The sequence below is a fragment of the Pongo pygmaeus genome, chromosome 18 (genome assembly GCF_028885625.2).
Source record: "Pongo pygmaeus isolate AG05252 chromosome 18, NHGRI_mPonPyg2-v2.0_pri, whole genome shotgun sequence".
NCBI lineage: Eukaryota > Metazoa > Chordata > Mammalia > Primates > Hominidae > Pongo > Pongo pygmaeus.
The window spans coordinates 24,163,627-24,187,487 of record NC_072391.2 but is presented as its reverse complement, the minus strand read 5'-3'; the positions used below and the strand labels follow the sequence as shown (position 1 = coordinate 24,187,487).

Here is a 23,861-nt window from a genome sequence, read left to right as displayed (position 1 = left end):
CTGAGGTAGGAGGATTGCTTGAGGCCAGAAGTTTGAGGCTGCAGTGAACTATGATGGTACCACTGCACTCTAGCCTGGATGAAAGCGAGATCTCATCTCTTAAAAAAAAAAAAAAGGCTATATTTATATCCCAGCTCCAGCTGATCACTGCCTTAAAAAACTATGATTCTAGTCTTACGAGTTACTACTTTTGGTCTCCACTGATCCCAGCAGATGGCCCAGGGGTCACAGCCAGCTCCTACTTACCATGGTGATGCTGAAGAGAGTTGGGCTGACCAGAAACACTGGGGCCAGGAATATGCCCCGACTTCTTTCCCAGAAAGAGTAGAAGAGTTCTGCCCAGCAGACGATCCACAGCAAAAATCCCAAGGCCTGGAAGAGAAGCACATACATATCCTACAACAGACAGCCCTGGAACCTCCCCCAGGACCTGCACAAACAGCTCAGCCCCAGGGATAGGGGAACCAGCCAGCCTTCAAATGATCAGCCACAGTCCTAGGACATGGCACATATCCTCTGGAATAAGGACAAGTCCTCGGTAGGGTGAGCTGGCATCCAAGCCAGCACGTGATGGTCTGTAACCAGCTTGCTACACCCCACTACCTCCAACAGGACTGTTTGTCTGGTCACCATGCTCCCCGGTGCCTGAACACTCAAGAGCTCAGCTCACAGCTCATCTCTAGCTGCAACTCCGGCGCACTGCACAAGAAAGCCCTCCACGACAACCATTCATTCAACCAGTACTTACTGAGGGCCCTCTATGGGTGGGATACGTTTCAAGGTGCATCCATTCTCAAATGATTCAGAAAAAATAAATTATAGCATGCGTATAGAGAGAGAGAGAGCAAAAGCTCATGATAAAACAAATGTAGCAAAAGATTTAAAAATCAGTGAATACAGGCCGGATTCATGCCTGTAATACCAGCACTTTGGGAGGCCGAGGCAGGAGGATCACTGGAAGCCAGGAGTTTGACAACAGCCTGGGCAACAAGGCGAGACCCTGTCTCTACAAAAAATTGTTTTAAATTAGCCAGGCATGGTGGTGTACGCCTGCAGTCCCAGCTACCAGCTACTCAAAAAGCTGAGGCAGGAGGATGACTTGAACCAGGAGTTCGAGCTTGCAGTATGCTGTGATCATACCATTGCACTCCAGCCTGGGCAAAAGAGCAAGACCCTGTGTCAAAAAACAAAACAAAACAGGAAACAGTGACTATGAGTGATGGATAGAGAAAATCAGGCAGCAGTTCCTGGTATCATTATCTCAACTTTTTTTTTTTTTTTTTGAGAAGGAGTCTCGCTCTGTTGCACAGGCTAGAGTGCAGTGGCACGATCTCAGTTCGCTGCAACCTCTGCCTCCTAAGTTCAAGGGATCCTCCCACCTCAGCCTCCCAAGTAGCTAAGATTACAGGCACATGCCACCACACCCAGCTCATTTTTGTATTTTTAGTAGAGACAGGGTTCACCATGTTGGTCAGGCTGGTCTCAAACTCCTGTGATCCGCCCGCCTTGGCCTCCCAAAGTGCTGGGATTACAGGCGTGAGCCACCACGCCTGGCCCATTATTGCAATTTTCCTATAGCTTTAAATTATTTCAAAATAAAAGCCAACTTAAAAAAAAAATTAGGAGCCAGGCATGGTGGTTCACACCTGTAATCCCAGTACTTTGGGAGACCAAGGCAGGAGGACTGCTTGAGGCCAGGTGTTCAAGACCAGCCTGGGCAACACAGCAAGACCCCTCTCTCTATAAAAAATAAATTAAAAATTGGCCAGAAAAAATCTATATACATATATTTAATTAAATAAAAAGGAGATCGCCTCAGTAAGAGGGGAAGAGCTGATAATCTCCCAGTAATGCCTTGAGAACAATCCTATCATTACTGTTGCATAAACAGGGAAACTGAGGCTTGGGGAGGTTAAAAAATTTGCTCAAGGCCAAATACTAAGTGGCAGAGCCAAGATTTGTACCCACGTTTGTCTCCAGAGCTCCAGTTTTCACCTCCCACATTATTCTTCTGCCTTCTAGAAGAAGGAACTTAGGGCCAACTAAGTAGAAGAGAAATGTCAGTTCTCACCAACCACCACTCCCCGTCCAGGTGCACCTTCCCACCCCCCACAACGAAACCCCCTGGTGACTTACAGTTTTGGTTTTGTTGAGAGGTGTCATATGAATGTAGCCCCGGTCATGTCAGGAGAGATAGAGGAAGTAGAAGGGGAAACAGGCCCAGAGGTAAAAACAAGGCACCCACATGAGGACCGTGTTCTGAAAGCACTTGGTGAAGTCGGGGTTGCTGGTATACCACATGACATTCCAGTCCTGCGAACACAAACACAGGCGAGGGGTCAGCGGGACACACCCCAGAGGACAGGAGCTTGCCTGGAGCATGAAACCAGCTGCCATGGGGTTTGAAGAAACAGACAAGGCTCCTATATATCCAAGGACCTCTCAGGATGAACACGCAAACTCAAAAGATCAGTAGCCAGAAAGACTAAGAAATGAGGAACAAGGGATAAAGGTACGTGGTGTCTTCTGCACTCCCACCTGAGCAACAGAGACCCTGTCTCAAAATAAATAAATACAAATAAAGCTCTCTTAACAGGAGCATACAGGTCAGGTGCAGTGGCTCATGCCTGTAATCTCAGCACTTTGGGAAGCCAAGTGGGCAGACCACTTTAGGCCGGGAGTTCGAGACCAGCCTAGGCAAGATAGTGAGATGCTGCCTCTATGAAAAATACAAAAAGTGGCTGAGCATGGAACGTGCCTGTATTCCCAGCCACTCAGGAGGCTGAAGTGGGAGGATTGCCTGAGCCTGGAAGGCGGAAGTTGCAACGAGCTGAGATCATGCCACTGTACTACACCCTGGGCAACAGAGCAAGACCCTATCTCTCACACACACACACACACACACACACACACAACAGTTCATACACACAAAAAAACCCCACCAACAACAAAAAGGTATGTAGCATCTCATCTCACATTAACAGTCCCCAGAACCTGTGGCAAGTCCCACTGTAGTATAAAAGATGGAGAGAGCCATTTAAAGGAACCCTGAAGGATATTCTCTTGTAACCGAAGAACCCTGTGTCATCTAGATCACTCTGACCTTGTGAACTGAGGACTTTCTAATCATCTTCATTCATCACCATCACCTTCCCCACTATGACCATCACCACCACCAATATCACTGCCAACACCATCACCGCCATCACCATCACCACCATCACCATCACCACCAGCATCACCACCACCATCATCATCACCATCACCACCAATATCACCATCACCACCAATATCACTGCTACCATCAACACCATCACCACCACTGCCATCACCACCACCACCACCACCACCACTGCCATCACCACCACCACCACCGCCATCACCACCACCACCATCACTACTACTGCCATCACCACCACCACCATCACCACCACCGCCACCACCATCGCCACCATCACCACCACCACCATCACCACCACCACCACCCCCCCACGACCACCACCACCATCACCACCATCACTACTACTGCCATCACCACCACCACCATCACCTCCACCACCATCACCACCCCCCCCACGACCACCACCACCATCACCACCATCACCATCGCCACCATCACCACCACATCCGCCACCACCACCATCATCACTGCCATCACCACCGCCGCCACCACCACCACCACCACCACCATCACCACCACCACCACCACCACCACCACCACCACCACCATCATCACCACCACCACCACCACCATCACCACCACCACCACCACCACCACCATCACCACCACCACCACCACCATCATCATCACCACCACGGATAACAACCAAATTGCAGTTCTGTGTGCCAGGCTTTATTCTAAGTACCTCATGTGTATTATCTCCTTTCATTCTGTAATTATTTTTATTATCTCCTTTTTCAGATGTGAAACTCAGGAACAGAAGGGTTAAATACTGTGTCCAGTATCACACAGCTGGTAAGCTCTGGAGCTGAATTCAAACTCAGGCAATGTTGTTCAAGTCTGCATTTTGCCACTGAGCTGTCCAGCCTTGGAAACAAATTTTGTTTCAATTACTTTTACTTAAAAAAAAAAAAAGCCTGTATTTTGTTAAAGAGCCATGCCAAATAGACAAATTCATAGATACATACATAAACAGATCAGATGTACCTGCGCAAGAATAAACCTCCACCATCAGCTGTTCTGTAATGAAGAATTTAAATTTTTCTTTTTTTTTCTTTTTTGAAATGAGGTCTTGCTCTGTTGCCCAGGCTGAAGTATGGTGGTAAGATCATAGCTTCCTGTGCCTTGAACTTTTGGGCTCAAGCAGTCCTCCCACCTCTGCCTCTCCAAGCAGCTATACTACAGGTGTGCACCACCATGCCCAGCTGAAGAATTTAAATTTAATTCAAGCCATAATCTGGCAACTGACTAAACAACTTTGGGAAAACTTACTACCCTTTTTGGGGTCTCAATTTCCTATCTCCACCACAATTCGATAGGATAAAATAAGAAGTACAAAATAGGTTTCCCCACCCACAGTTTGGCCCATAGATGGCTTGTTGTTATTGCTGTTGTTTTAGGCATACTTTTTGTTTTTTAAAAAAATTAGATTAGATCCCAACATTTAAAATTTGATTTCTGGCTTATTTTTATTTATTTATTTACTTTTTTTTTTTGACAGAGTCTTGCTTTGTCACCCAGACTGGAATGCAGTGGCATGATCTCAGCTCACTACAATCTCTACTTCCCGGGTTCAAGTAATTCTCCTGCCTCAACCCTCCTAAGTAGCTGGGACTGCAGTCACCCCGCTCGGCTAATTTTTTTGAATTTTTAGTAGAGACAAGGTTTTACCATATTGGCCAGTCTAGTCTCAAAGTCCTAAACCTCAGGTGATCTGCCAACCTTGGCCTCCCAAAGTGTTGGAATTACAGGCGTGAGCCACCGCGCCCAGTCTCTGGCGTAACTTTAAAAATCAGAAAATCTTCTGGGCGCAGTGGCTCATGCCTGTCATCCCAGCACTTTGGGAGGCCGAGGCAGGAGGATCACGAGTTCAGGAGATCGAGACCATCCTGGCCAACATGGTAAAACCTCAATTCTACTAAAATACAAAAAATTAGCCAGGCATGGCGGCGCATGCCTGTAGTCTCAGCTACTTGGGAGGCTGAGGCAGGGGAATCACTTGAACCCAGGAGGCGGAGGTTGCAGTGAGCCAATATCGTGCCACTGCACTCCAGCCTGGCAACAGAGCAAGGCTGTGTCTCAAAAAAAAAAAAAAAAAAAAAAAAAGAAAATCTGGTGGCGCTGGGCCCCATTCCTGCTACATGACCATCGGTAGGAGCTGGGAGGGGCCAGTCTTTAGATTAGGCCCAGTTGTCCATTTGGCTTCAGTCCCCAAAAAGCCCACTTCTCCCCCAGCCTTCCCATCCTACCGGCCTATGCACCCTCCAAATAGCTCTGATTCCAACAGCCCTTCCACGATCACCTGAGACCCCCATGGAATGTCAAGGAACCCAGACCCTTACAGCTCCACACAGCTTTAAAGCCATGTCAAAAAAAAAAAAAGTTAAAAATGAGAAATGAGGGAAATAAGATCACTTCACTTAAAAAAAAAAGTGTCAATCTGATCAAAATACACATGTTCCAATAATTAAAGAGATCTAGTTATTAGGTTGGGCGCGGTGGCTCATGCCTGTAATCCCAGCACTTTGGGAGGCCTAGGCAGGCAGTCAGGAGTCTGAGACAAGCCTGGCCAACATAGCAAGACCCCCCCACCCCATAAAAACATAAAAATTAGCCGGGCAGGGTAGTGCACGTCTGTAATCCCAGCTACTCGGGAGGCTCAGGCAGGAGAATCACCTGAACCCGGGAGGCAGAGGGTGCAGTGAGCCGAGATTGCACCACTGCACTCCAGCCTAGGCAACACAGTCTCCATCTCAAAAAAAAGAAAAAAAAAAGTAAACCTTACAAGGCCAACACATACAAAGAGATTTAGCTAGGAAACATCAAGACACAAACCCTAAAAAGGACAAAGTTCACGTCTTTTTGGCCTGGCACATTTGGAACACAGCCTTGTAAAGAAGAAGTTGATCGTGGAGAAGGCATGACATCTCAAAGATTATTTTAATTGATTTCCTACTATTGTTAATTCCTAAGATGATGGCTGAAAAAAGGATTAAACTGTTGTTGGTCATTATATACAGAACAGCTTCTGAGCAGTTGCCAGTAAAAGCTCATTCCAAAGGAAGTTGCCCTGCTAGAAAGAAAACAATACCAAGACTTGACATATGCAGTTATGTATACAAGAGACATAGTTCCAATGTTAAACATTTAATTGACCTGATCCTAGCCCCAAATTATTCCTTGCCAGGACTATTGTAATTGCTTCCTAAGTCTTCCCTGCTTCCAGCCTCTCCTTGTCCTACTGAGTCCTCCCCACCACAGCCAGTGCTCCCCACCACAGTCAGTGCTCCCCACCACAGCCAGTCCTCCCCACCACAGCCAGAGAATTATCTATGTACACATCCATATGTATACCCATGGATATATTTATCACCCAACCATGAACCCATCCATCCATCCATCCGCCCATCCACCAATTCATCCATCCACCCACCCACCAATGCATCCATCCATCCACCTACTCACTCACCAATTCATCCATCCACCCCCCAACCAATTCATCCATTCAGCTACCCACCTACCAATTCATCCACCCATCCACCCACCCACCAATTCATTCATCCATCCATCTACCCATCCACCAATTCACACATCCACCCTACCCACCTACCAATTCATTCACCCATCCATCCATCCACCCATCCACCAGTTCATCCATCCATCCACCCACCCACCAATTCATTTATCCATCCACCTACCCATCCACCAATTCACCCATCCACCCTACCCACCTACCAATTCATTCACCCATCAATCCATCCATCCACCCACCTACCAATTCATCCACCCATCCACCAACCCACCAATTCATTCATCCATCCACCTACCTATCCACCAATTCATCCATCCACCCTACCTACCTACCAATTCATTCACCCATCAATCCATCTACCCACCCAACAGTTCATCCATCCATCCACCAACCAATCCATCCACCTGTCTATGTATCCAGCTACCCAACCAACCATCCATCCATGCATGCACCCATGTCTCCCTCTCTTTGTAATTATTTTTAATAGGTAATACATTTGTGTGCTAAAACTCTTTCAAATTACTCAAAAAAGGTATACAGTGAAAAATACGTCTTTCTCCCCAAACTAACAGCCCCCCAATCCTACCCTACAGGCAAGCTACCATTGCTAACATCTTACATTCTTCCAGATATATTCCAAATACGACCTATTTTGTTGCCGCAAAAGGCACCACAATACTCTATTCTATACACCTTGCTTTTTTTTACTTAGCTAATATTGAAAACTGAATTTTTTTTTTTTTTTTTGAGACAAGGTCTCACTCTGTTGCCCAGGCTGGAACGCAGTGGTGCAATCATAGCTCACTGCAGCCTCAACCTCTCAGGCTCCAGCAATCCTCCCACCTCAGCCTCCTGAGTAGCTAGGACCACAGGCACACACCACCAAGCCCAGCTAATTTTGTATTTTTAGTAGAAATGGGGTTTTGCCACATTGCCCAGGCTGGTATCAAAGTCCTGAGCTCAAGCGATCCACTCGCCTTGGCCTCCCAAAGTGTCAGGATCACAGGTGTGAACCACCGCACACAGCTTTTGGAAACTGATCTTTATCAGTAACATAGATGTGTTTTATTCTTGGTATTTCTTTTAAACAAACAGGTAAAAGGGACAAGTCTTCTCATTCCATTCCCTAAACCCTTCCTCTCAGTTCCTCTCTCTAGAGGCAACGATCATAGGTTTCTTATGTCTTCTTTCAGAAAATATTTTATACAAAAATAACTAAAGTAAATATATATCTTCTGTTATCAAATGGAAGGAAGCATACATTGCATAATGTTCTGTACTTTGTTTTCTCTTAATCACAGATTTTAAAGATCATCCCGCAGTATACATGAACAGTTTCCTCACTCTTTGTTACAGCTGCTTTGTATTCTATTGTAGGGATGAACTTGACTTCCATCGGTCTCCTGGGGACTTGGCATTGGTGTTGCTCTTACAAACAATGCAGCATTGAATAAACAGCTTGGTAGGAGGCTTATTTCACACTCAAGCAAGAGTGTTGATAAGATCACTTTCTTGGCCAGGTGTGGTGGCTCCCATCTGTAACTCCAGCACTTTGGGAGGCCCAGGTGGGAGGATCCCATGAGCCCAGGAGTTTGAGACCACCCTGGGCAACATAATGAGACTGTGTCTCACATACATATATATAAACTTTCAAAAAAGGAACCTGCCAGGTCAAAGGGTGCCTACAGTAACATTTAGACAGACACTGCCCTCCAAATGGGGAACATCAATTCATACTCCAGCTGATAAGGTACAAAGGCAATTACTTCACAAAGCACAGCAGATAACAAGTTTCTGACCTCTGCCAATCTGAGGTGAAAAATATCTCTCTATAGTTTAAGTTCCTTTTCTCTTCATCAAGAGTAAAACTGAGGGTCTTTCCATATGGATTTAAAAGCAATCACGTTTTCCTGCTCAGAGGAAGATTCATAGACTTAGATATTTGCATTAATAAATAGGGCAGATCTAATGGCCTTCTCTCTTCTGCTGGGAAACAACTTCCCATAGCTCCCTATTGCTTTTAAGAACCAACCCTGGCTGGGCGCGGTGGCTCACACTTGTAATCCCAGCACTTTGGGAGGCCGAGGCGGGTGGATCATGAGGTCAGCAGATCGAGACCACAGTGAAACCCCATCTCTAATAAAAATACAAAACATTAGCCGGGCATGGTGGCAGGTGCCTGTAGTCCCAGCTACTCTGAGGAGGCTGAGGCAGAAGAATGGCATGCACCCGGGAGGCGGAGTTTGCAGTGAGCTGAGATCGCGCCACTGCACTCCAGCCTGGGCGACAAAGCGAGACTCCATCTCAAAAAAAAAAAAAAAAACACCAACCTTTGCAGTGATCCATGAGACCTTCCTTCTACATTCAAGTCCCATCTACTTCTCCTACAATTTCTCCCACCCTGTTTCCCAGATGTGCCAACTCAGGCATTTACTTAAACAAGTATTTACCAAGCTTGTTGTCAGATAATGTTCTAGACACTGTTCCAGGCACTGGAGATTCAGAAAGGCTGTGGTTCCTGCCTTCAAGGCATTCCCCAGCTGCTGGTCAAATAAATGGTTTCTTCAGTCACCTCTTGCTAGATCCTCTCTCGGCAATGTCTTTCTGTCCTAACAAACCCCTATTCATCCTCCACAATCCAACTCAGGTACCTCATTTAAAAAGCTTCCTCCACACTCCCCAAACAACCTGCCCCCAACCTTTGCAATGATCTTCTTACTTGTCCACCATCAATTTCCTCCTTTCTTTTGGTTTTGTTATTGTTGTTTTGGTTATTAAGTAATAACCTGGCTAGGCACAGTAGTTTGCACTTGAAACCTCAGCATTTTGGGAGGCAAAGGCAGGAGGATCACTTGAGCCTAGGAGTTCAAGACCAGCCTGGGAAACATAATGATACCCTCTTTTTTAATAAAATAATTTAAAATTATTTTGAAAAAATTTAACAATTAAATAACAATCCATCCAGGTAGAGACTAGCTATGACCACTCACTTCCTAATCGAGCAGATGTAGATTCAAATTCAGGCCCTGACCCCATGTGAACTTGGGCAAGTCACTTAGTTTCTCCAAGCTTCAGTCTCATGATCAGTAAAAAGAGTCAGAAAAGCTGGACACAGTGGCTCACGCCTGTAATCCTGGCACTTTGGGAAGCCGACACGGGTGGATCGCTTGAGCCCAGGAGTTCAAAACCGGCCTGGACAACATGGCGAAACCCGTCTCTACTAAAAATGCAAAAATTAGCCAGGCATGGTGAATTCGCCTATAATCCCAGCTACTCAGTGGGCTGAAGCAGGAGATCACCTGAGCCTTGGAAGGTAGACACTGCAGTGAGATATAATCACACCACTGCACTCCAACCTGGGCAACAGAGTGAGAACCTGTTTCAAAAAAAAGGAAGGCCAGGCGCGGTGGCTCACGCCTGTAATCCCAACACTTTGGGAGGCCGAGGTGGGCAGATCACGAGATCAGGAGTTCAGACCATCCTGGCCAATATGGTGAAACCCCATCTGTACTAAAAATACAAAAATTAGCCAGGCATGGTGGCATGCACCTGTAGTCCCAGCTACTCAGGAGGCTGAGGCAGAAAAATCACTTGAACCTGGGAAGTGGAGGTTGCAGTGAGCCCAGATCATGCCACTGCACTCCAGCCTGGCAACAAAGCGAGACTCAGGCAGAAAGAAGAGAAGAGAAGAGAAAAGAAAGAAAAAAAGAAAAAAAAAGGCCGGGCACAGAGGCTCACATGTTTAATCCCAGCAATTTGGGAGACCGAAATGGGAGGACAGCTGGAGGCCAGGAATTCTAGACCAGCCTGGGCAACACAGTGAGACCCCATTTCTTTTTTTTTTTTTCTTTTTGAGACGGAGTTTCGCTCTTGTTGCCCAGGCTGGAGTGCAATGGAGAGATTTCAGCTCACTGCAACCTCTGCTTCCCAGGTTCAAACGATTCTCCTGCCTCAGCTTCCCAAGGGAGAAAGGCTGGGCACGGTGGCTCATGCCTGTCATCCCAGCACTTTGGGAGGCCAAAGTGGGCAGATCACAAGGTCAGGAGATCGAGACCATCCTGGCTAACACGGTGAAACCCCGTCTCTACTAAAAACACAAAACAATTAGCCAGGCGTGGGGGCAGGCACCTGTAGTCCCAGCTACTTGGGAGGCTGAGGCAGGAGAATGGCGTGAACCTGGGAGGCAGAGCTTGCAGTAAGCCGAGGTCGCACCACTGCACTCCAGCCTGGGCGACAGAACGAGATTCCGTCTCAAAAATAATAATAATAAAAAAAAAAAAAGGGAGAAAGAAAACACAGCAACCCAAATGTCAAACCACAGATAATAATTATGTGATTGTAGCCCACCAACACACGTAACTATTGATTGAACATTTATAGGTTTAATTAAAAAGCTTACGTGGGTACATGGGAAAATTCTTATTACAGTAAATAAAAACATAGGAGACAAAACAGTATGCAAGCTACAAATGCAACCTTGCAAAACCACATACTAGTAAGAACAAGACTCAAATGTTAACATGCCAATAGGAAAACAATAGCCTATAACAAAATATTTATACAACACACATGATGGACAAAGAGGAAAGGTCCCACGATAACAAGAGCCCCTGCAAACTAACAGGAAAAAGACAAACTAGTCCAGGCATACCCAAAAAGGACACAGAAAGACACACTGAAAATACACAAATTGCTGGAAAATATGTTAAGGATGCATAGCTTCTAATTGTAATTGAAATGCAGATGAAAATATTTTTTAGCTATCAAATTAACAAACTCTGATCCCAGCACTTTGGGAGGCCAAAGCCAGAGGATCGATTCAGGCCAGGGTTCAAAACCAGCCTGGGTAACATAGGGAGGAGATCCTGTCTCTACAAAAAATAAATTTAAAAATTAAAAAAAAAAAAAAATGGCTGAGTAATGATTACAACATAATCCACTTTGATTTAAATATGTTATTTAAATTTATAAATATTTATATAATTTCAAAGAAAGAATACAAGAATACATTGCTTATTGGTTAGCCCAAGAGATTACTAATATGGTCTGGCTCTGTGTCCCCACCTAAATCCCATCTTGAATTGTAATCCGAATTGGAATCCCCACATATTAGGGAAGTGACATCATGGGAGGTGATTAGATCATGGGGACGGTTCCCCCATGCTGTTCTCCTGATCCTTGCTATGCTTTAGCAAAGAGACTGGCAGCATTTTGACCCTGCCCTAGAGATCTGTGGAACTTTGAACTTGAGAGAGATGATTTAGGGCATCTAGGGGAAGAAATTACTAAGCAGCAAAGCATTCAAGAGGAAGCAGAGCATAAAAGTGCGGAAATTGGCCGGGCGCAGTGGCTCACGCCTGTAATCCCAGCACTTTGGGAGGCCAAGGTGGGCAGATCACTTGAGGTCAGGAATTCGAGACCAGTCTAGCCAACATGGTGAAATCCTGTCTCTACAAAAATACAAACATTAGCCAGGCATGATGGCGGGTGCCTGTAATCCCAGCTACTGGTGAGGCTGAGGCAGGAGAATTGCTTGAACCCAGGAGGCAGAGGTTGCAATGAGCCGAGATCATGCCATTGCACTCCAGCCTGGGCAACAGAGCGAGACTCCATCTCGAAAAAAATAAGTGTGGAAATTTGCAGTCTGACAATGTGAAAAGAAAAACCCATTTTCTGAAGAGAAATTCAAGCCAGCTGCAGAAACTTGCAAAAGTAACAAGGAGCCCAATTCCAAGACAATGGGGAAAATGTCTCCAGGGCATATAACAAACCTTTACAGCAGCCCCTCCCATCACAGGCCTAGGAGGGAAAAACGGTTTCCTGGACTGGGTCCAGGGGCCCCCTGATGTGTGCAGCCTTAGGACTTGGTGCCCAGCCACTCCAGCCATGGCTAAGAGGGGTCAAGGTACACAGCTCAGGCTGTGCCTTCAGAGGGTGCAAGTCCCAAACCTTGGCAGCTTCCATGTGTTATTGAGCCTGTGGGTGCATAGAAGTAAATTGAGGTTTGGAAACCTCCACCTAGATTTCAGAGGATGTATGCAAATGCCCGGATGTCCAGCCAGAAGTTTGCTGCAGGAGTGGAGCCTTTATGGAGAACCTCTACTAATGCAGTAAAGAAGGGAAATATGGGGTCAGGGCCCTCACACAGAGTCCCCACTGGGGTACTGCCTAATGGAGCTGTGAGAAGAGGGCCACCATCCAGAACCCAGAATAGTAGATCCACCTGCAGCCACACCATGTGCCTGGAAAAGACGGAGACACTCAACGCCAACCTGTGAAAGCAGCCAGGAGGGGGGCTATACCCTGCAAAGCCACAGGGGCAGAGCTGCCCAAGGCCGTGGAAGCCCACTTCTTGCATCAGTGTGACCTGGATGTGAGACACGGAGTCAAAGGAGATAATTATGGAACTTGAAAGTTTTATGACTGGCCTATTGGATTTTAGACTCGCATGGGGCCTGCAGCCCCTTTGTTTTGGCCAATTTCTCCCATTTCAAACAGGTGTATTTACCCAATGCTTGTACCCCCATTGTATCTAGGAAGTAACTAACTTCTTTTGATTTTATAGGCTCATAGGTGGAAGAGACTAGATTTTGTCTCAGATGAGATTTTGAACGTTGACTTTTGAGTTAATGCTGAAATGAGTTAAGACTTTGGGGAACTGTTGGGAAGGCATAATTGTGTTTTGAAATATGAGAAAGATGAGATTTCGGAGGGGCCAGGGGCAGAATGATATGGTATGGCTCTGTGTCCCCACACAAATCTCATCTTGAATTGTAATCTTAATTGTAATCCCCACGTGTTGGGGGAGGGACCTCATGGGAGGTGATTAGACCATGGGAGCGGTTCCCTCATGCTGTTCTCCTGATAGTGAGTCCTCAGAAGATCTGATGGTTTTATACGGGCTTTTCTCCTCTTTACTCTGCACTTCTGTCTCCTGCCACCATGTGGAGAAGGACACGTTTGCTTTCCTTTCCACCATCATTTTAAGTTTCCTGAGGCCTCCCCAGCCATGCAGAACTGTGAGTCAATTAAACCTCTTTCCTTTATAAACTACCCAGTCTCAGGTATTTTTTCATAGCAGCATGAACAAACTAATATCAGTACCATGTTCAGGCTTTATTTAAATATCTTTGTATTGTTTGTTCTGTCATATGGAACACATGTCACTTGTGATCAGAAAACGCTGCAATTAAATTAGTTTAGGTGTAAAAATCAGAGTGACATTAGCATGGTGAGATTATCAGTAATGTTTTTACACATTGTTAAATTATTGATTTAAAAGCAATTTTTAAAATAAGTCCAAAAATGTTTAAAATTTAAACACATCTTTTTAAAAACTGAACAAAACCAAAGCACACTTCTGCTTTGATCTCCTGACCTCTGGAATGTAAGGTTTAACTTAACTGGGTAAAGCCCTCTCATACACAGCCAAGCAACATAGGCCTGGTCACTTCCCAGCTTGCTCAATTTTTCTGATATGGCAGGAAAACAACAGGTGCTTAATAAGTGCCGGTGGGCCCATTAGTGGGAGCATAAACTGCTGCAGTAACCTGACAATTAACTATCAAATTTCAAAATGCAAGTACTGTCAACCTAGCAATTTCCTGTGGGAAAATTTATTCTGCTGAATCATTTACATATATTTGCATACATGTGCCTTCAGTGCAGCACTGCTTATCACAGCAAGAAACCAGGAACTGGGAATGACCTTGATAGCCACCAAGAGGGGACTGGGTGAATACATGGCTCAGCCATTTAACAGGCAAATGGGTGGCTTGTAAAAAAAAAAAAAAAAAGTGGATTTGATTGGCTTTTACTTTCAATTTGCATGGGCTTAAAATGGCAAGAAAATCAAGATCCCCATCTCTATCAAACAACAACAACAACAAAATTAGTGTTATCAACTGCTTATGTTCTTGGTAAGGCTTCCAGTCAACAGTAAGCTGTTAGTAGTTAAATTTTTAGGGAGTTGAAAGTTAGAACTGAATTTTCTTTCCTTTTTTATTTTTTGTTTTTTATTTTTTTAAACAGTCTTGCTCTGTCACCCAAGCTGGAGTGCAATGGCGCAATCTCGGCTCACTGCAGTGTCCGCCTACCAGGTTCAAGCAATTTTCATGCCTCAGCTTCTCAAGTAGATTACAGCTTCTCAAGTAGATTACAGCTTCTCAAGTAGATTACAGGCACCCGCACCCGCCACCACACCCAGCTAATTTTTGTAGAGACAGGGTTTTACCATGTTGGCTAGGCTGGTCTCAAACTCCTGACCTCAAGTGATCTGCCTGCCTTGGCCTCCCAAAGTGCTGAGATTACAGACATGAGCCACCACACCTGGCTAATTTTTGTAGAGATGGGCTTTCACCATGTTGGCCAGACTAGTCTCGAACTCCTGACCTCAGGTGATCCATCTGCCTTGGCCTCCCAAAGTGCTGAGATTACAGGTGTAAGCCACTGTACTGCATCCTAAATTTTCAACGACATGGGGCATCAGCACTCCTAACCCCTGAATTGTTCCAAGGTCACTGTTATTTACTAAGCCCCAGGCACAGTTCTAGGTGCTGGGATTACAGCCATAAACAAACACAGGCCAAAATCCCTGCCCCTATGGAGCTGACCTTTTGGTGGGAGTTTACAGAGTAGGCACAATACTTAAGAAAAATATTACATGTATTAGAAGGCAGTAAGTGCTACTGGGGGTATAGATGGGGGACAGAGATTTGCTAGTGGAGGGAAAGAACGGGATGCCTGAGGTGACACCTGAACAAACTTTTAAGGTGAGGGACATAGCAGGTAAGAGAAACAGCAAGTGCAAAGGCCCTGAGGCAGGGGCAGGCCTGGCCACAAGTGTGGCTGGAGGAGAGTGAGACAGAAAGCAGCCAGAGAAGGGGTCAGGGAGGCCAAGGGGACAGATGCTGCCCAGCCTTCGAGGCCACTGTAAGCCCTTTGGCTTGTACCCTCAAGGACATGGGGAACTACTGCAGGGTTTTAGTAGAAGAGGGACAGCTGGGCCAAGACTAGACTGTAGGGGTCAAGGGCAGAGTAGGCACAGCAGCGAAGAGGTGACTGTTTTCTTTTTTTTTTTTTTTTTTTTTGAGACAGAGTCTCACTGTCACCTGGCTGGAGCGCAGTGGCGAACTCTCGGCTCACTGCAACCTCCAACCCCACTGGGCTCAAGCGATTCTCCTGCCTCAGCCTCCCAAGTAGCTGGGATTACAGGCGCCCACCACCAGGCTCGGCTAATTTTTGTATTTTTAGTTGAGACAGGTTTTCACCATTTTGCCCAGACTGGTCTCAAACTCCTGGCCTCAAATGATCCGTCTGCCTTGGCCTCCCAAAGTGCCAGGATTACAGGCATGAGCCACGGCGCCTGGACCAAAGTGACTGTTCAAATCCAGAAATTGGCCAATGATGACTCCAGCCAGAGTGGAAGTCAGGGAAGCCACGAGAAGCAGCCCGTTTGAGGCAATGGGCGACACGATTTGCTGACAGATGTGATAGGAATGGGAGGAGAAAAAGAGAAGTCAAAGCTGGAGACTGACATGGGAAGAGGAAGCTCACGTTCTTTAGGAACATGGTCAGTGGGAGACACCCACATAGAGAGATCAGTTCCTAAAAGTTGTGTCCACAAACAGAAAAGGCTTCTTTTCCCCCCATCTACCACCAGGTCCCAAAGGCGAGACACCCCTCCGGGCTATCACAAACGGAGCTTGTCCTCAGAGAAAGAGAACACGACCCTTCAGGAGAGTCTTGGCCAAAGGGACGGGCTGCAGCTGCCTTCTGCAAGGCCCCTGGTGGTGCAGTGGCTCCATTTGGCCAAGTAACCCTGAATCCGCTCCTGATTGGCCTGAATCATGAACCCATTTGGACCAGGAACCCTGAGTCCACTCCTGCCCAGGCCTCTCCAGGGTCACCCTCACCTCCTCCCAAAGCCATTCACCTTGCCGCCTCGCACCCTGTCATGTCACCATCCTGGACCTCAGTGTCCACATCCATGAAATGGGGTGGGTGGAGGTGATGACCCCCCCACAAGATCTGACATCCCTTTCCACTCTAACACTCCACAAGGAAGGGAGAGAGGAAGGGTCTGGAAGGAGGGGCAGCCAAAAAGGGGGAAAACAGGCTGAGCGCGGTGGCTCACGCCTGTAATCCCCAACACTTTGGGAGGCTGAGGCAGGGTGACCACTTGAGGTCAGGAGTTCAAGACCAGCCTGGCCAACATGATGAAACCCCGTCTCCATTAAAAATACAAAAATTAGCCAGGCGTGGTGGTGGGTGCCTGTAATCCCAGCTACTCGGGAGCCTGAGGCAGGGGAGTCACGTGAACGCAGCAGGCAGAGGTTGTAGGGAACCGAGATCACACCACTGCACCCTAGCCTGGGCGACACAGCAAGACACCATCTCAAAAAAAAAAAAAAAAAAAAAAAAAGGGTGGGGAGGGGAAAACAGAGGAAGTAGGAGAAGGCTAAGGGATGGATTTGAAAACCAAAGCCACACTTGGAGGAGAGGAAAAAATTGGCTCTTCATAGACTGCTGTTGAGCCAAGGGGAAGAATTAAACCAGGGATCAGACTGACTCCAAGGCCCAGACCTAGCCCCAAGAGGAATTTCTAATAGCTTCTAAGATATTCTTCCTTGGCGGCTAAGTCAGATATTCAGGGGGTTACTGAGTTGGTGGATGCCACAGAGCATCTCAGAGGTGCACATCAACTCTGGGACCAGCTCACTCCATCGATGGTGACACACAGCTGCAGCTTCCTTCTGGTCTTCTCCAGTGGCAGTCGGTGCAACAGCAAAAATTAACTGGAGAATTCCAGGTGGTGACAACCACTGATCTTTACTGAGTGCTGCGTGCCAAACAGCAACATTTTAAGTCCTTGCTAAGGATTCACTCACTTATTCCTCAAGTCACCGCTATTCACTAGGTACTATGTTATCCCACATAGGGAAACTGAGGCATGCTGCCTCAGCAGCAGAGGCGAATTTGCTCTGAGCCACCACACTATACTGCTTAATACCAAGTTGTTTTCTCTGCTTTTCCATAATTTCCAATTTTTCTACACAGGGCCTGAAACACAATTTTTTTTTTCTTTTGAGACAGTCCCTCTGTAGGCCAGGCTGGAGTGCAGTGATGTGATCTCAGCTCACCGCAACCTCTTCCCAGGTTCAAGCAATTCTCCTGCCTCAGCCTCCCAAGTAGCTGGAATTACAGGAGTGAATCACCAGGCCCAGCTAATTTTTGTATTTTTAGTAGAGATGGGGTTTTGCCATGTTGGTCAGGCTGGTCTCGAACCCCTGACCTCAGATGATCCGCCTGCCTTGGCCTCCCAGGCATGAGCCACTACACCTGGCCCTCTTTTTTTTGAGACAGGGTCTCAGTCTGTGTCCCAGACTGGAGTGCAGTGACTGTGATCTCAGCTCATTGCAACCTCCACCCCCACAGCCTTCAAGTGATTCTCGTGCCTCAGCCTCCCTGGTAGCTGGGACCACAGGTGCTGCACCACCATGCCTGGCTTTTTTTTTTTTTTTTTTTTGGTATTATTAGCAGAGACGGGGTCAATCCATGTCGCACAGGCTGGTCTCAAACTCCTGACCTCAAGTGATCCGCCTGCCTCAGCCTCCCAAAGTGCTGGGATTACAGGCATGAGCCACCGCGCCTGGCCTTTTTTTTTTTAATGAACTCACAAAAAGGCCCAGGCCCATTTTTCCAACCATCATTCCAACATCAACCACAAAGCAGCACCTCCTACCAGTCCCACCCCCATCTCCAGAGACCTGCCCCATGAGAAAAGAAAGCCAAGGGCTGCTGTGCCCTGTCCTCAGGCCCTATTTTCCGTTTTGATAGCAAAGTTCTCCTTTTCTCTTCCCAGAGCATCTGTCTGAGTAAAGGTCAACAGAACCCTTATCATGGGCCATTTCCATCTTCTGGGTTTTCTGGACATTTCCTGTGGCTCAGAGGCAGACAGTAGCCCAGAAACAAAGCTCTAACAGAGTCACGCGAGGCCCACTAACTTGGCTTCTAAGCACATGACCTTGGTCACAACAGGAGCCAGGCACGAGTACCTCACTGCCTTTCCACAGCCCAATCCCATCTCCACCAGCTGAAGAAAAGGGGAAATCCAAAGGAAGAACAAGGAGCTTGAAACACACAAGTTTATCTTTGGAAAAAATAATATTTAATACTAACCATTGTTTATCTCCGTGCAGGGCACAAGCTGAACCACTTACAAGATTAACTCAACGACTCTTAACAACCCAAGAAGGCTGCCACATTTTTGGCTCCTGTCCCATTTTATAGATGAGGAAAGTGAGGCACACAGAGGGAAAGTGGCTTGCTCAAGGTCACACAGTTATCTGACCGCCTGGGAGGCCAGTCGTTCCTGGCCTTGGACACGCTACCTTGAAAAACACAAAAACAGCTGGGCACAGAGGCTCATGCCTGTAATCTCAACACTTTTGGAGGCCGAGGCAGGAGGATCGCTTAAGCCCAGGAGTATGAGACCAGCCTGGTCAATATAGTGTGACCCTGTCTCTACAAAAAATACAAAAATTAGCTGGGCATGGTGTGGCACATGCCTACAGTCCCAGGTACTTGCGAGGCTGAGTTAGGAGGATCACTTGAGCCGGCGAGGCAGAGATTGCAGTAAGCTGAGATCGCTCCACTGCACTCCAGCCTGGGTGACAGAGCAAGACTCTGTCTCAAAAAAGAAAAAAGCAACAACTACCTACTTTCTAGCTTTCGGTTAACTATATTTCAATTTGCCCACTCAGGCCCCAGTTGCCTCCTCTCAAATTCTGGTTCCAGGGCACCTCCAACAAGTGTTGGAATCCAGACAGCAGAAACATGCAAGGTCAAACACGGGGATGGGGTACCTACCAGAGACAGAGATCAGCTACAATTACCCCCCCAAGCAAAACCCAACCACCTGGCAATTTCTGTGGCAGAAAGTCCTTAAGGAAGGAAAAAATAAAAATAAAAAACAAAATAAAAATTTAAAAACATATTACAACTGGACTTTGTGAATGAGTTTCTTAAGATAAACAAAGCACACCCCAAACATACTCATTAGCCATCAACTACCAGTTGCCATCAATAAAATACGTCCTGATACAAAACCTTATGGATGTTCACCCTGTTTTGCCCCCTCCTCAATTCAGGAGAAGAAAATAAACAAGAGAATATTCTGGAATTCACAGCAACACGAACCCAGATCACCATGTGAATCTTAGCAAAAAATAATCTTGCTGTTACTACACCTGGCAACAAGGGAGCCACAGGTTTTCCTCTGCTCAAGAAAGTCCATCTGCAAAGAGGTTCCAACCACTCCCAGACCGTCAAGACAAAGTCTGTGTTCTATTTCCACCCCTGGGGTCACTCTCCAACCCCACTGGCTTAAAATGGGAGACATATCAAAGTGTGGTAGGTTATTAAACACAATGATACCCTACTAAAAAAACAAACAAAACCAAACCCTCCAATGGGGCCCTGGAGGATGACTTTTCAACAATCCAAATGCAGCCCTCAAGGAAAGGCCAGCAAAACAGGACAAGAAAGTATTTTTGGATGCTGATCACCAGATCCTAAGAACCAAGGCTGTCTCTCCTGATTCCTAAACAAAAGAGGAGAGAAACAGTCGTGTCCAGATTTGCCTACTGCGTTCACCAACAATCAAGACAGCACGACACAGAAGTGCCTTCCTGGAACAAAGAGGCAAATCGCATTACGGAGAAGCTGAAGCCCAAAAGACTGGGGCTTAAACCACAGAAAGTGGACTCCAGACACCCAGTCAGGCTCCGCAGGCCACGTTACAGAAGAAAACTTGCTGGGGTTAAATCTAAAGGGCATCCCCAGAGAGGAGCTCCACGTGTTGCAGGGAAGGGAGGGCAGGACCACAGCTACCAGGGTCCTGGGAGTCCTCAGCAGCACCCCAAGTCTGCCCCGAGCCGAGGGTCAGGTAGGGCACGTCAAGGGTGAACATCCCCCTTCTTCCCTGGTTACCCCAAACTTCCTCCGCAGTATTTAAGCAGAAAAAACAAAAAAGACAAAGCTAGGTAACCACAGAAGAGTAATGTGGCTTGTACAACTTTGGGGAGACAATCAAAGTCCCTTTCTACAATCTAAGCCCCTCCCCAGCTCACCCCGTTGGTCATGGAGTATTTTTCGTGAAAGGGGGGACCCTAACCATAAAAAAGAAGGGAAAACAAAAGCAGAGAGACACCCCTCTTCCCGCCCCCCATCTCTAACGTCCCCTTCCCTAAAAAGTTGTTTTTAATTAGAGACGGGAACCCCAAAACAGGAAGGCCTCCTCACGGAGGCTCTGACCCGACCCTCCCCTCCAAAACCCCAGGGCTGGGCACGCGGCCCCCCACGCTCTGCTCCGCAGGAACTGAGTCACCCAAGTTTTCCCCCATGCCTTGCACCCCCGAAAGGGGCTGGGCCGCGGGCGACGTGGGGGTCCCGGGCCCCCCAGGCCGACAGCACAGCGGGGAGCGGGGTGCCCCGGGAGGCTGCGGGCCCGGTGCTTTCCCTCCCAGCCGGCGTCCCTCCTTCCCTCCGTCCCGCCGGCCTGACGCGGCCCCCTGCACTTACCCAGAGAGGGTCGGAGCCATCCGCGCTGCAGAAGCCCCTGAGCGCCATGCGGGTGGCGCGGGCGGCGACGAGCACCGGGCGGCGGGTGATCGGGCCGGCTGCTGGCGCGGGCGGCGGCGCAGGGGGGCGGGGCGGCGCCTGGTTGGCCCGCGCGTCACGGGGATGCGGCGGCCCCGCCCCGCCTCGGCGCCCGCTCACCTCGAGCGTCTCGGCGTGGGCAGCCGGACCCGCCACCTCTCGGCGCCCCGGGCCTGGACCCTGCACCACCCCCACACCAGATCCTCCAAGGCCTAGGCCCACCCGCTCGGCGACGGGCCTGGGGAGCGTTGGCTCGCCTTCCGGAAGCGCCTGGAATCTTTGGGGCCACACACCCTGCGACCACTTTTCAAATGCTGTTTAACGACAGTATCTGTCACCAGGGGAAAATAACGTGAACGGAGCCCCCTACCTGCCTGGAGTGTGCCCGACGCCTTAACTGCGTCCTCATTTCATCCTGTAAAGTCTCCACTTTCATGAAGGAAGAAACCCAGGTGCAGAGAGGTTGAGTGATTCCCTCTGCCCAGGGTCACCTGGCTAATCACTTGCAGGGCTGGGATTTGAACCCTGACCGCTGACTCCAAAGCTGACTCACACAAAGGAGGTGGATACTGTTATTCACCTACCTTTTACAGATGGGGAAACGGAGGTTCAGAGAGGCGAAGTGACTTGCCCGAGGTCACACAGTTAGCAAGGAGTGAAAGTGGAAGTGAGATTCAAACCAATGAGCAGCCTGATTCCAGAGCACTGATGACCCAGACGGCGCCAGTCTCCATCACTGACAGCTGTTGACCTCACCTGTGTGCAGAGCGCCTTTGCTTCTTCTCAACCTCTTTAAGCATCACTTAGAAATAACCAGGTTATTGATCCTCACCTCAGAGGTAAGGAAACTGAAGCCTGGAGACATGATAATCATAGGCCAGGCATGGTGGCCACTTGCTTACTTTGGATGAAAGATTGTACTAAGTACATGAAAGAAAAAAATGATTTATTTTACCATCTGTGTACCGCTTATAAAGGGACACCAGGCCAGGCGTAGTGGCTCACGCTTGTAATCCCAGCACTTTGGGAAGCTGAGGCGGGCCGATCACATGAGGTCAGGAGTTCAAGACCAGCCTAGCCAACATAGCAAAACCCTGTCTCTACTAAAAACACAAAAATTAGCCGGGCGTAGTGGCAGGCACCTGTAGTCCCAGCTACTTGAGAAGCTAAAACAGGAGAATCACTTGAACCTGGGAGGCGGAGGTTGAAATGAGCTTAGATCACACCACTGCACTCCAGCCTGGGCAACAGAGCAAGACTCCATTTCAAAAAATAATAATAATAATAAAATAATTAATATGCATTCACAGTGACAAGGCTTCCTAAGGCTGTGTTCTTAGCAACTTACACAAATTAACTTGTGCAATCCTCACAACCCCATGAGGTAAGAAGTAGTAGTATCCCCATTTTGCAGATGAGGCGACTAAGGCCCAGAAAGACAGAGTAAATTGTCAGGGATTATTTAGATGGTAAGTGACTAAGCTAAACTTTGAACCCAAGAAGTCTGGCCAGGGAGGTGGGAAGTCTATAATACCATCCATTGCACCATATTGCTTTTGAACTGTTTCATAGGCAGACAGGCAGAGACAGAGGAGCTAGGGCGAGGCCGCAGAGTGTAAATTTCACTGTGATACCAGCGATGCCTTTCTTTTCTCCTCTCCTCCTTAATCTACTGCCTGATGTGGGTCTCCATAACACACGCACACAACAGCTGCACCAAATAAAACAGAGACAGTGTGCGCATTTGAGACCCCCCCCCCCCCACATCAAAGGACCTAGCGAGGGCTGGAGGAAGGAGGAAGGTTGATAGGATTGTTTTCTGTGATTTTTTTATTGGCCCGGGTCCCCCAAGGGTGAATGAGTTTCTAAGGGATAATTACTTTCATGTAACAATGCCAGTTATGCTGTTGCTTGACCTTTATACTGTCAACAAATATTTATTGAGCATTTACTATATGCCAGATGTCTTGCTAGGAACAAGATAAAATTGCTACTCTTATACAGCTTAAAGGATTGGGATTTTTTTGGATTGGGATTTTTTTTAAGTGTTTCTTATGGTAAGATGGCAGATGTTAATCAAATATTATATTTTTGAAAGGGTATTTACAGGCCAGAAGCGGTGACTCACGCTTGTAATCTCAGTGCTTTGGGAGGCCGAGGTGGGAGGTTCATTTGGCCCAGGAGTTCAAGGCTGCAGTGAGCTATGATTGCACCGCTGCACTGCAGCCTGGGTAACACAGCGAGATCCTGTCTCAGAAAAAAAAAAAAAAAAGAAAAAGCCAAGGAAGGGGAGATATGTACAACTATGGTCACAGCTAGAAAGAAAAAGTGGTGGCCGGGCATGGTGGCTCACGCCTGTAATCCCAGCACTTTGGGAGGCCAAGGCAGGCAGATCACTTAAGGTCAGGAGTTCGAGACCAGTCTGACCAATGGTAAAACCCCATCTCTACTAAAAATACAAAAATTAGCTGGGTGTGGTGGCGAGCA

General features: G+C 47.4%; 1 protein-coding gene across 16 annotated transcripts in view; it reads right to left on the bottom strand.

Annotated features, from left to right (window-relative positions):
- Positions 1 to 21,436, bottom strand: part of LOC129016289 (nuclear pore complex-interacting protein family member A7-like) — a 98,719-nt gene extending 77,283 nt beyond the window's left edge. For 14 of the 16 annotated variants that reach the window (XM_063654037.1, XM_063654042.1, XM_063654027.1 and 11 more), the window contains exons 1-3: positions 2,137 to 2,308; positions 749 to 1,174; positions 247 to 372 (exon numbers count right to left, since the gene is read on the bottom strand). In XM_063654037.1, the coding sequence (XP_063510107.1) occupies positions 247 to 372; positions 749 to 787 (165 nt within the window). In that variant the 5' untranslated portion in view covers positions 788 to 1,174; positions 2,137 to 2,308. Of the gene's footprint in view, positions 1 to 246; positions 373 to 748; positions 1,175 to 2,136; positions 2,314 to 21,296 lie in introns of those variants that run through there. The other 2 variants (XM_063654035.1, XM_063654030.1) reach the window with 2 other exon arrangements.
- Positions 21,437 to 23,861: the final 2,425 nt, after the last annotated feature.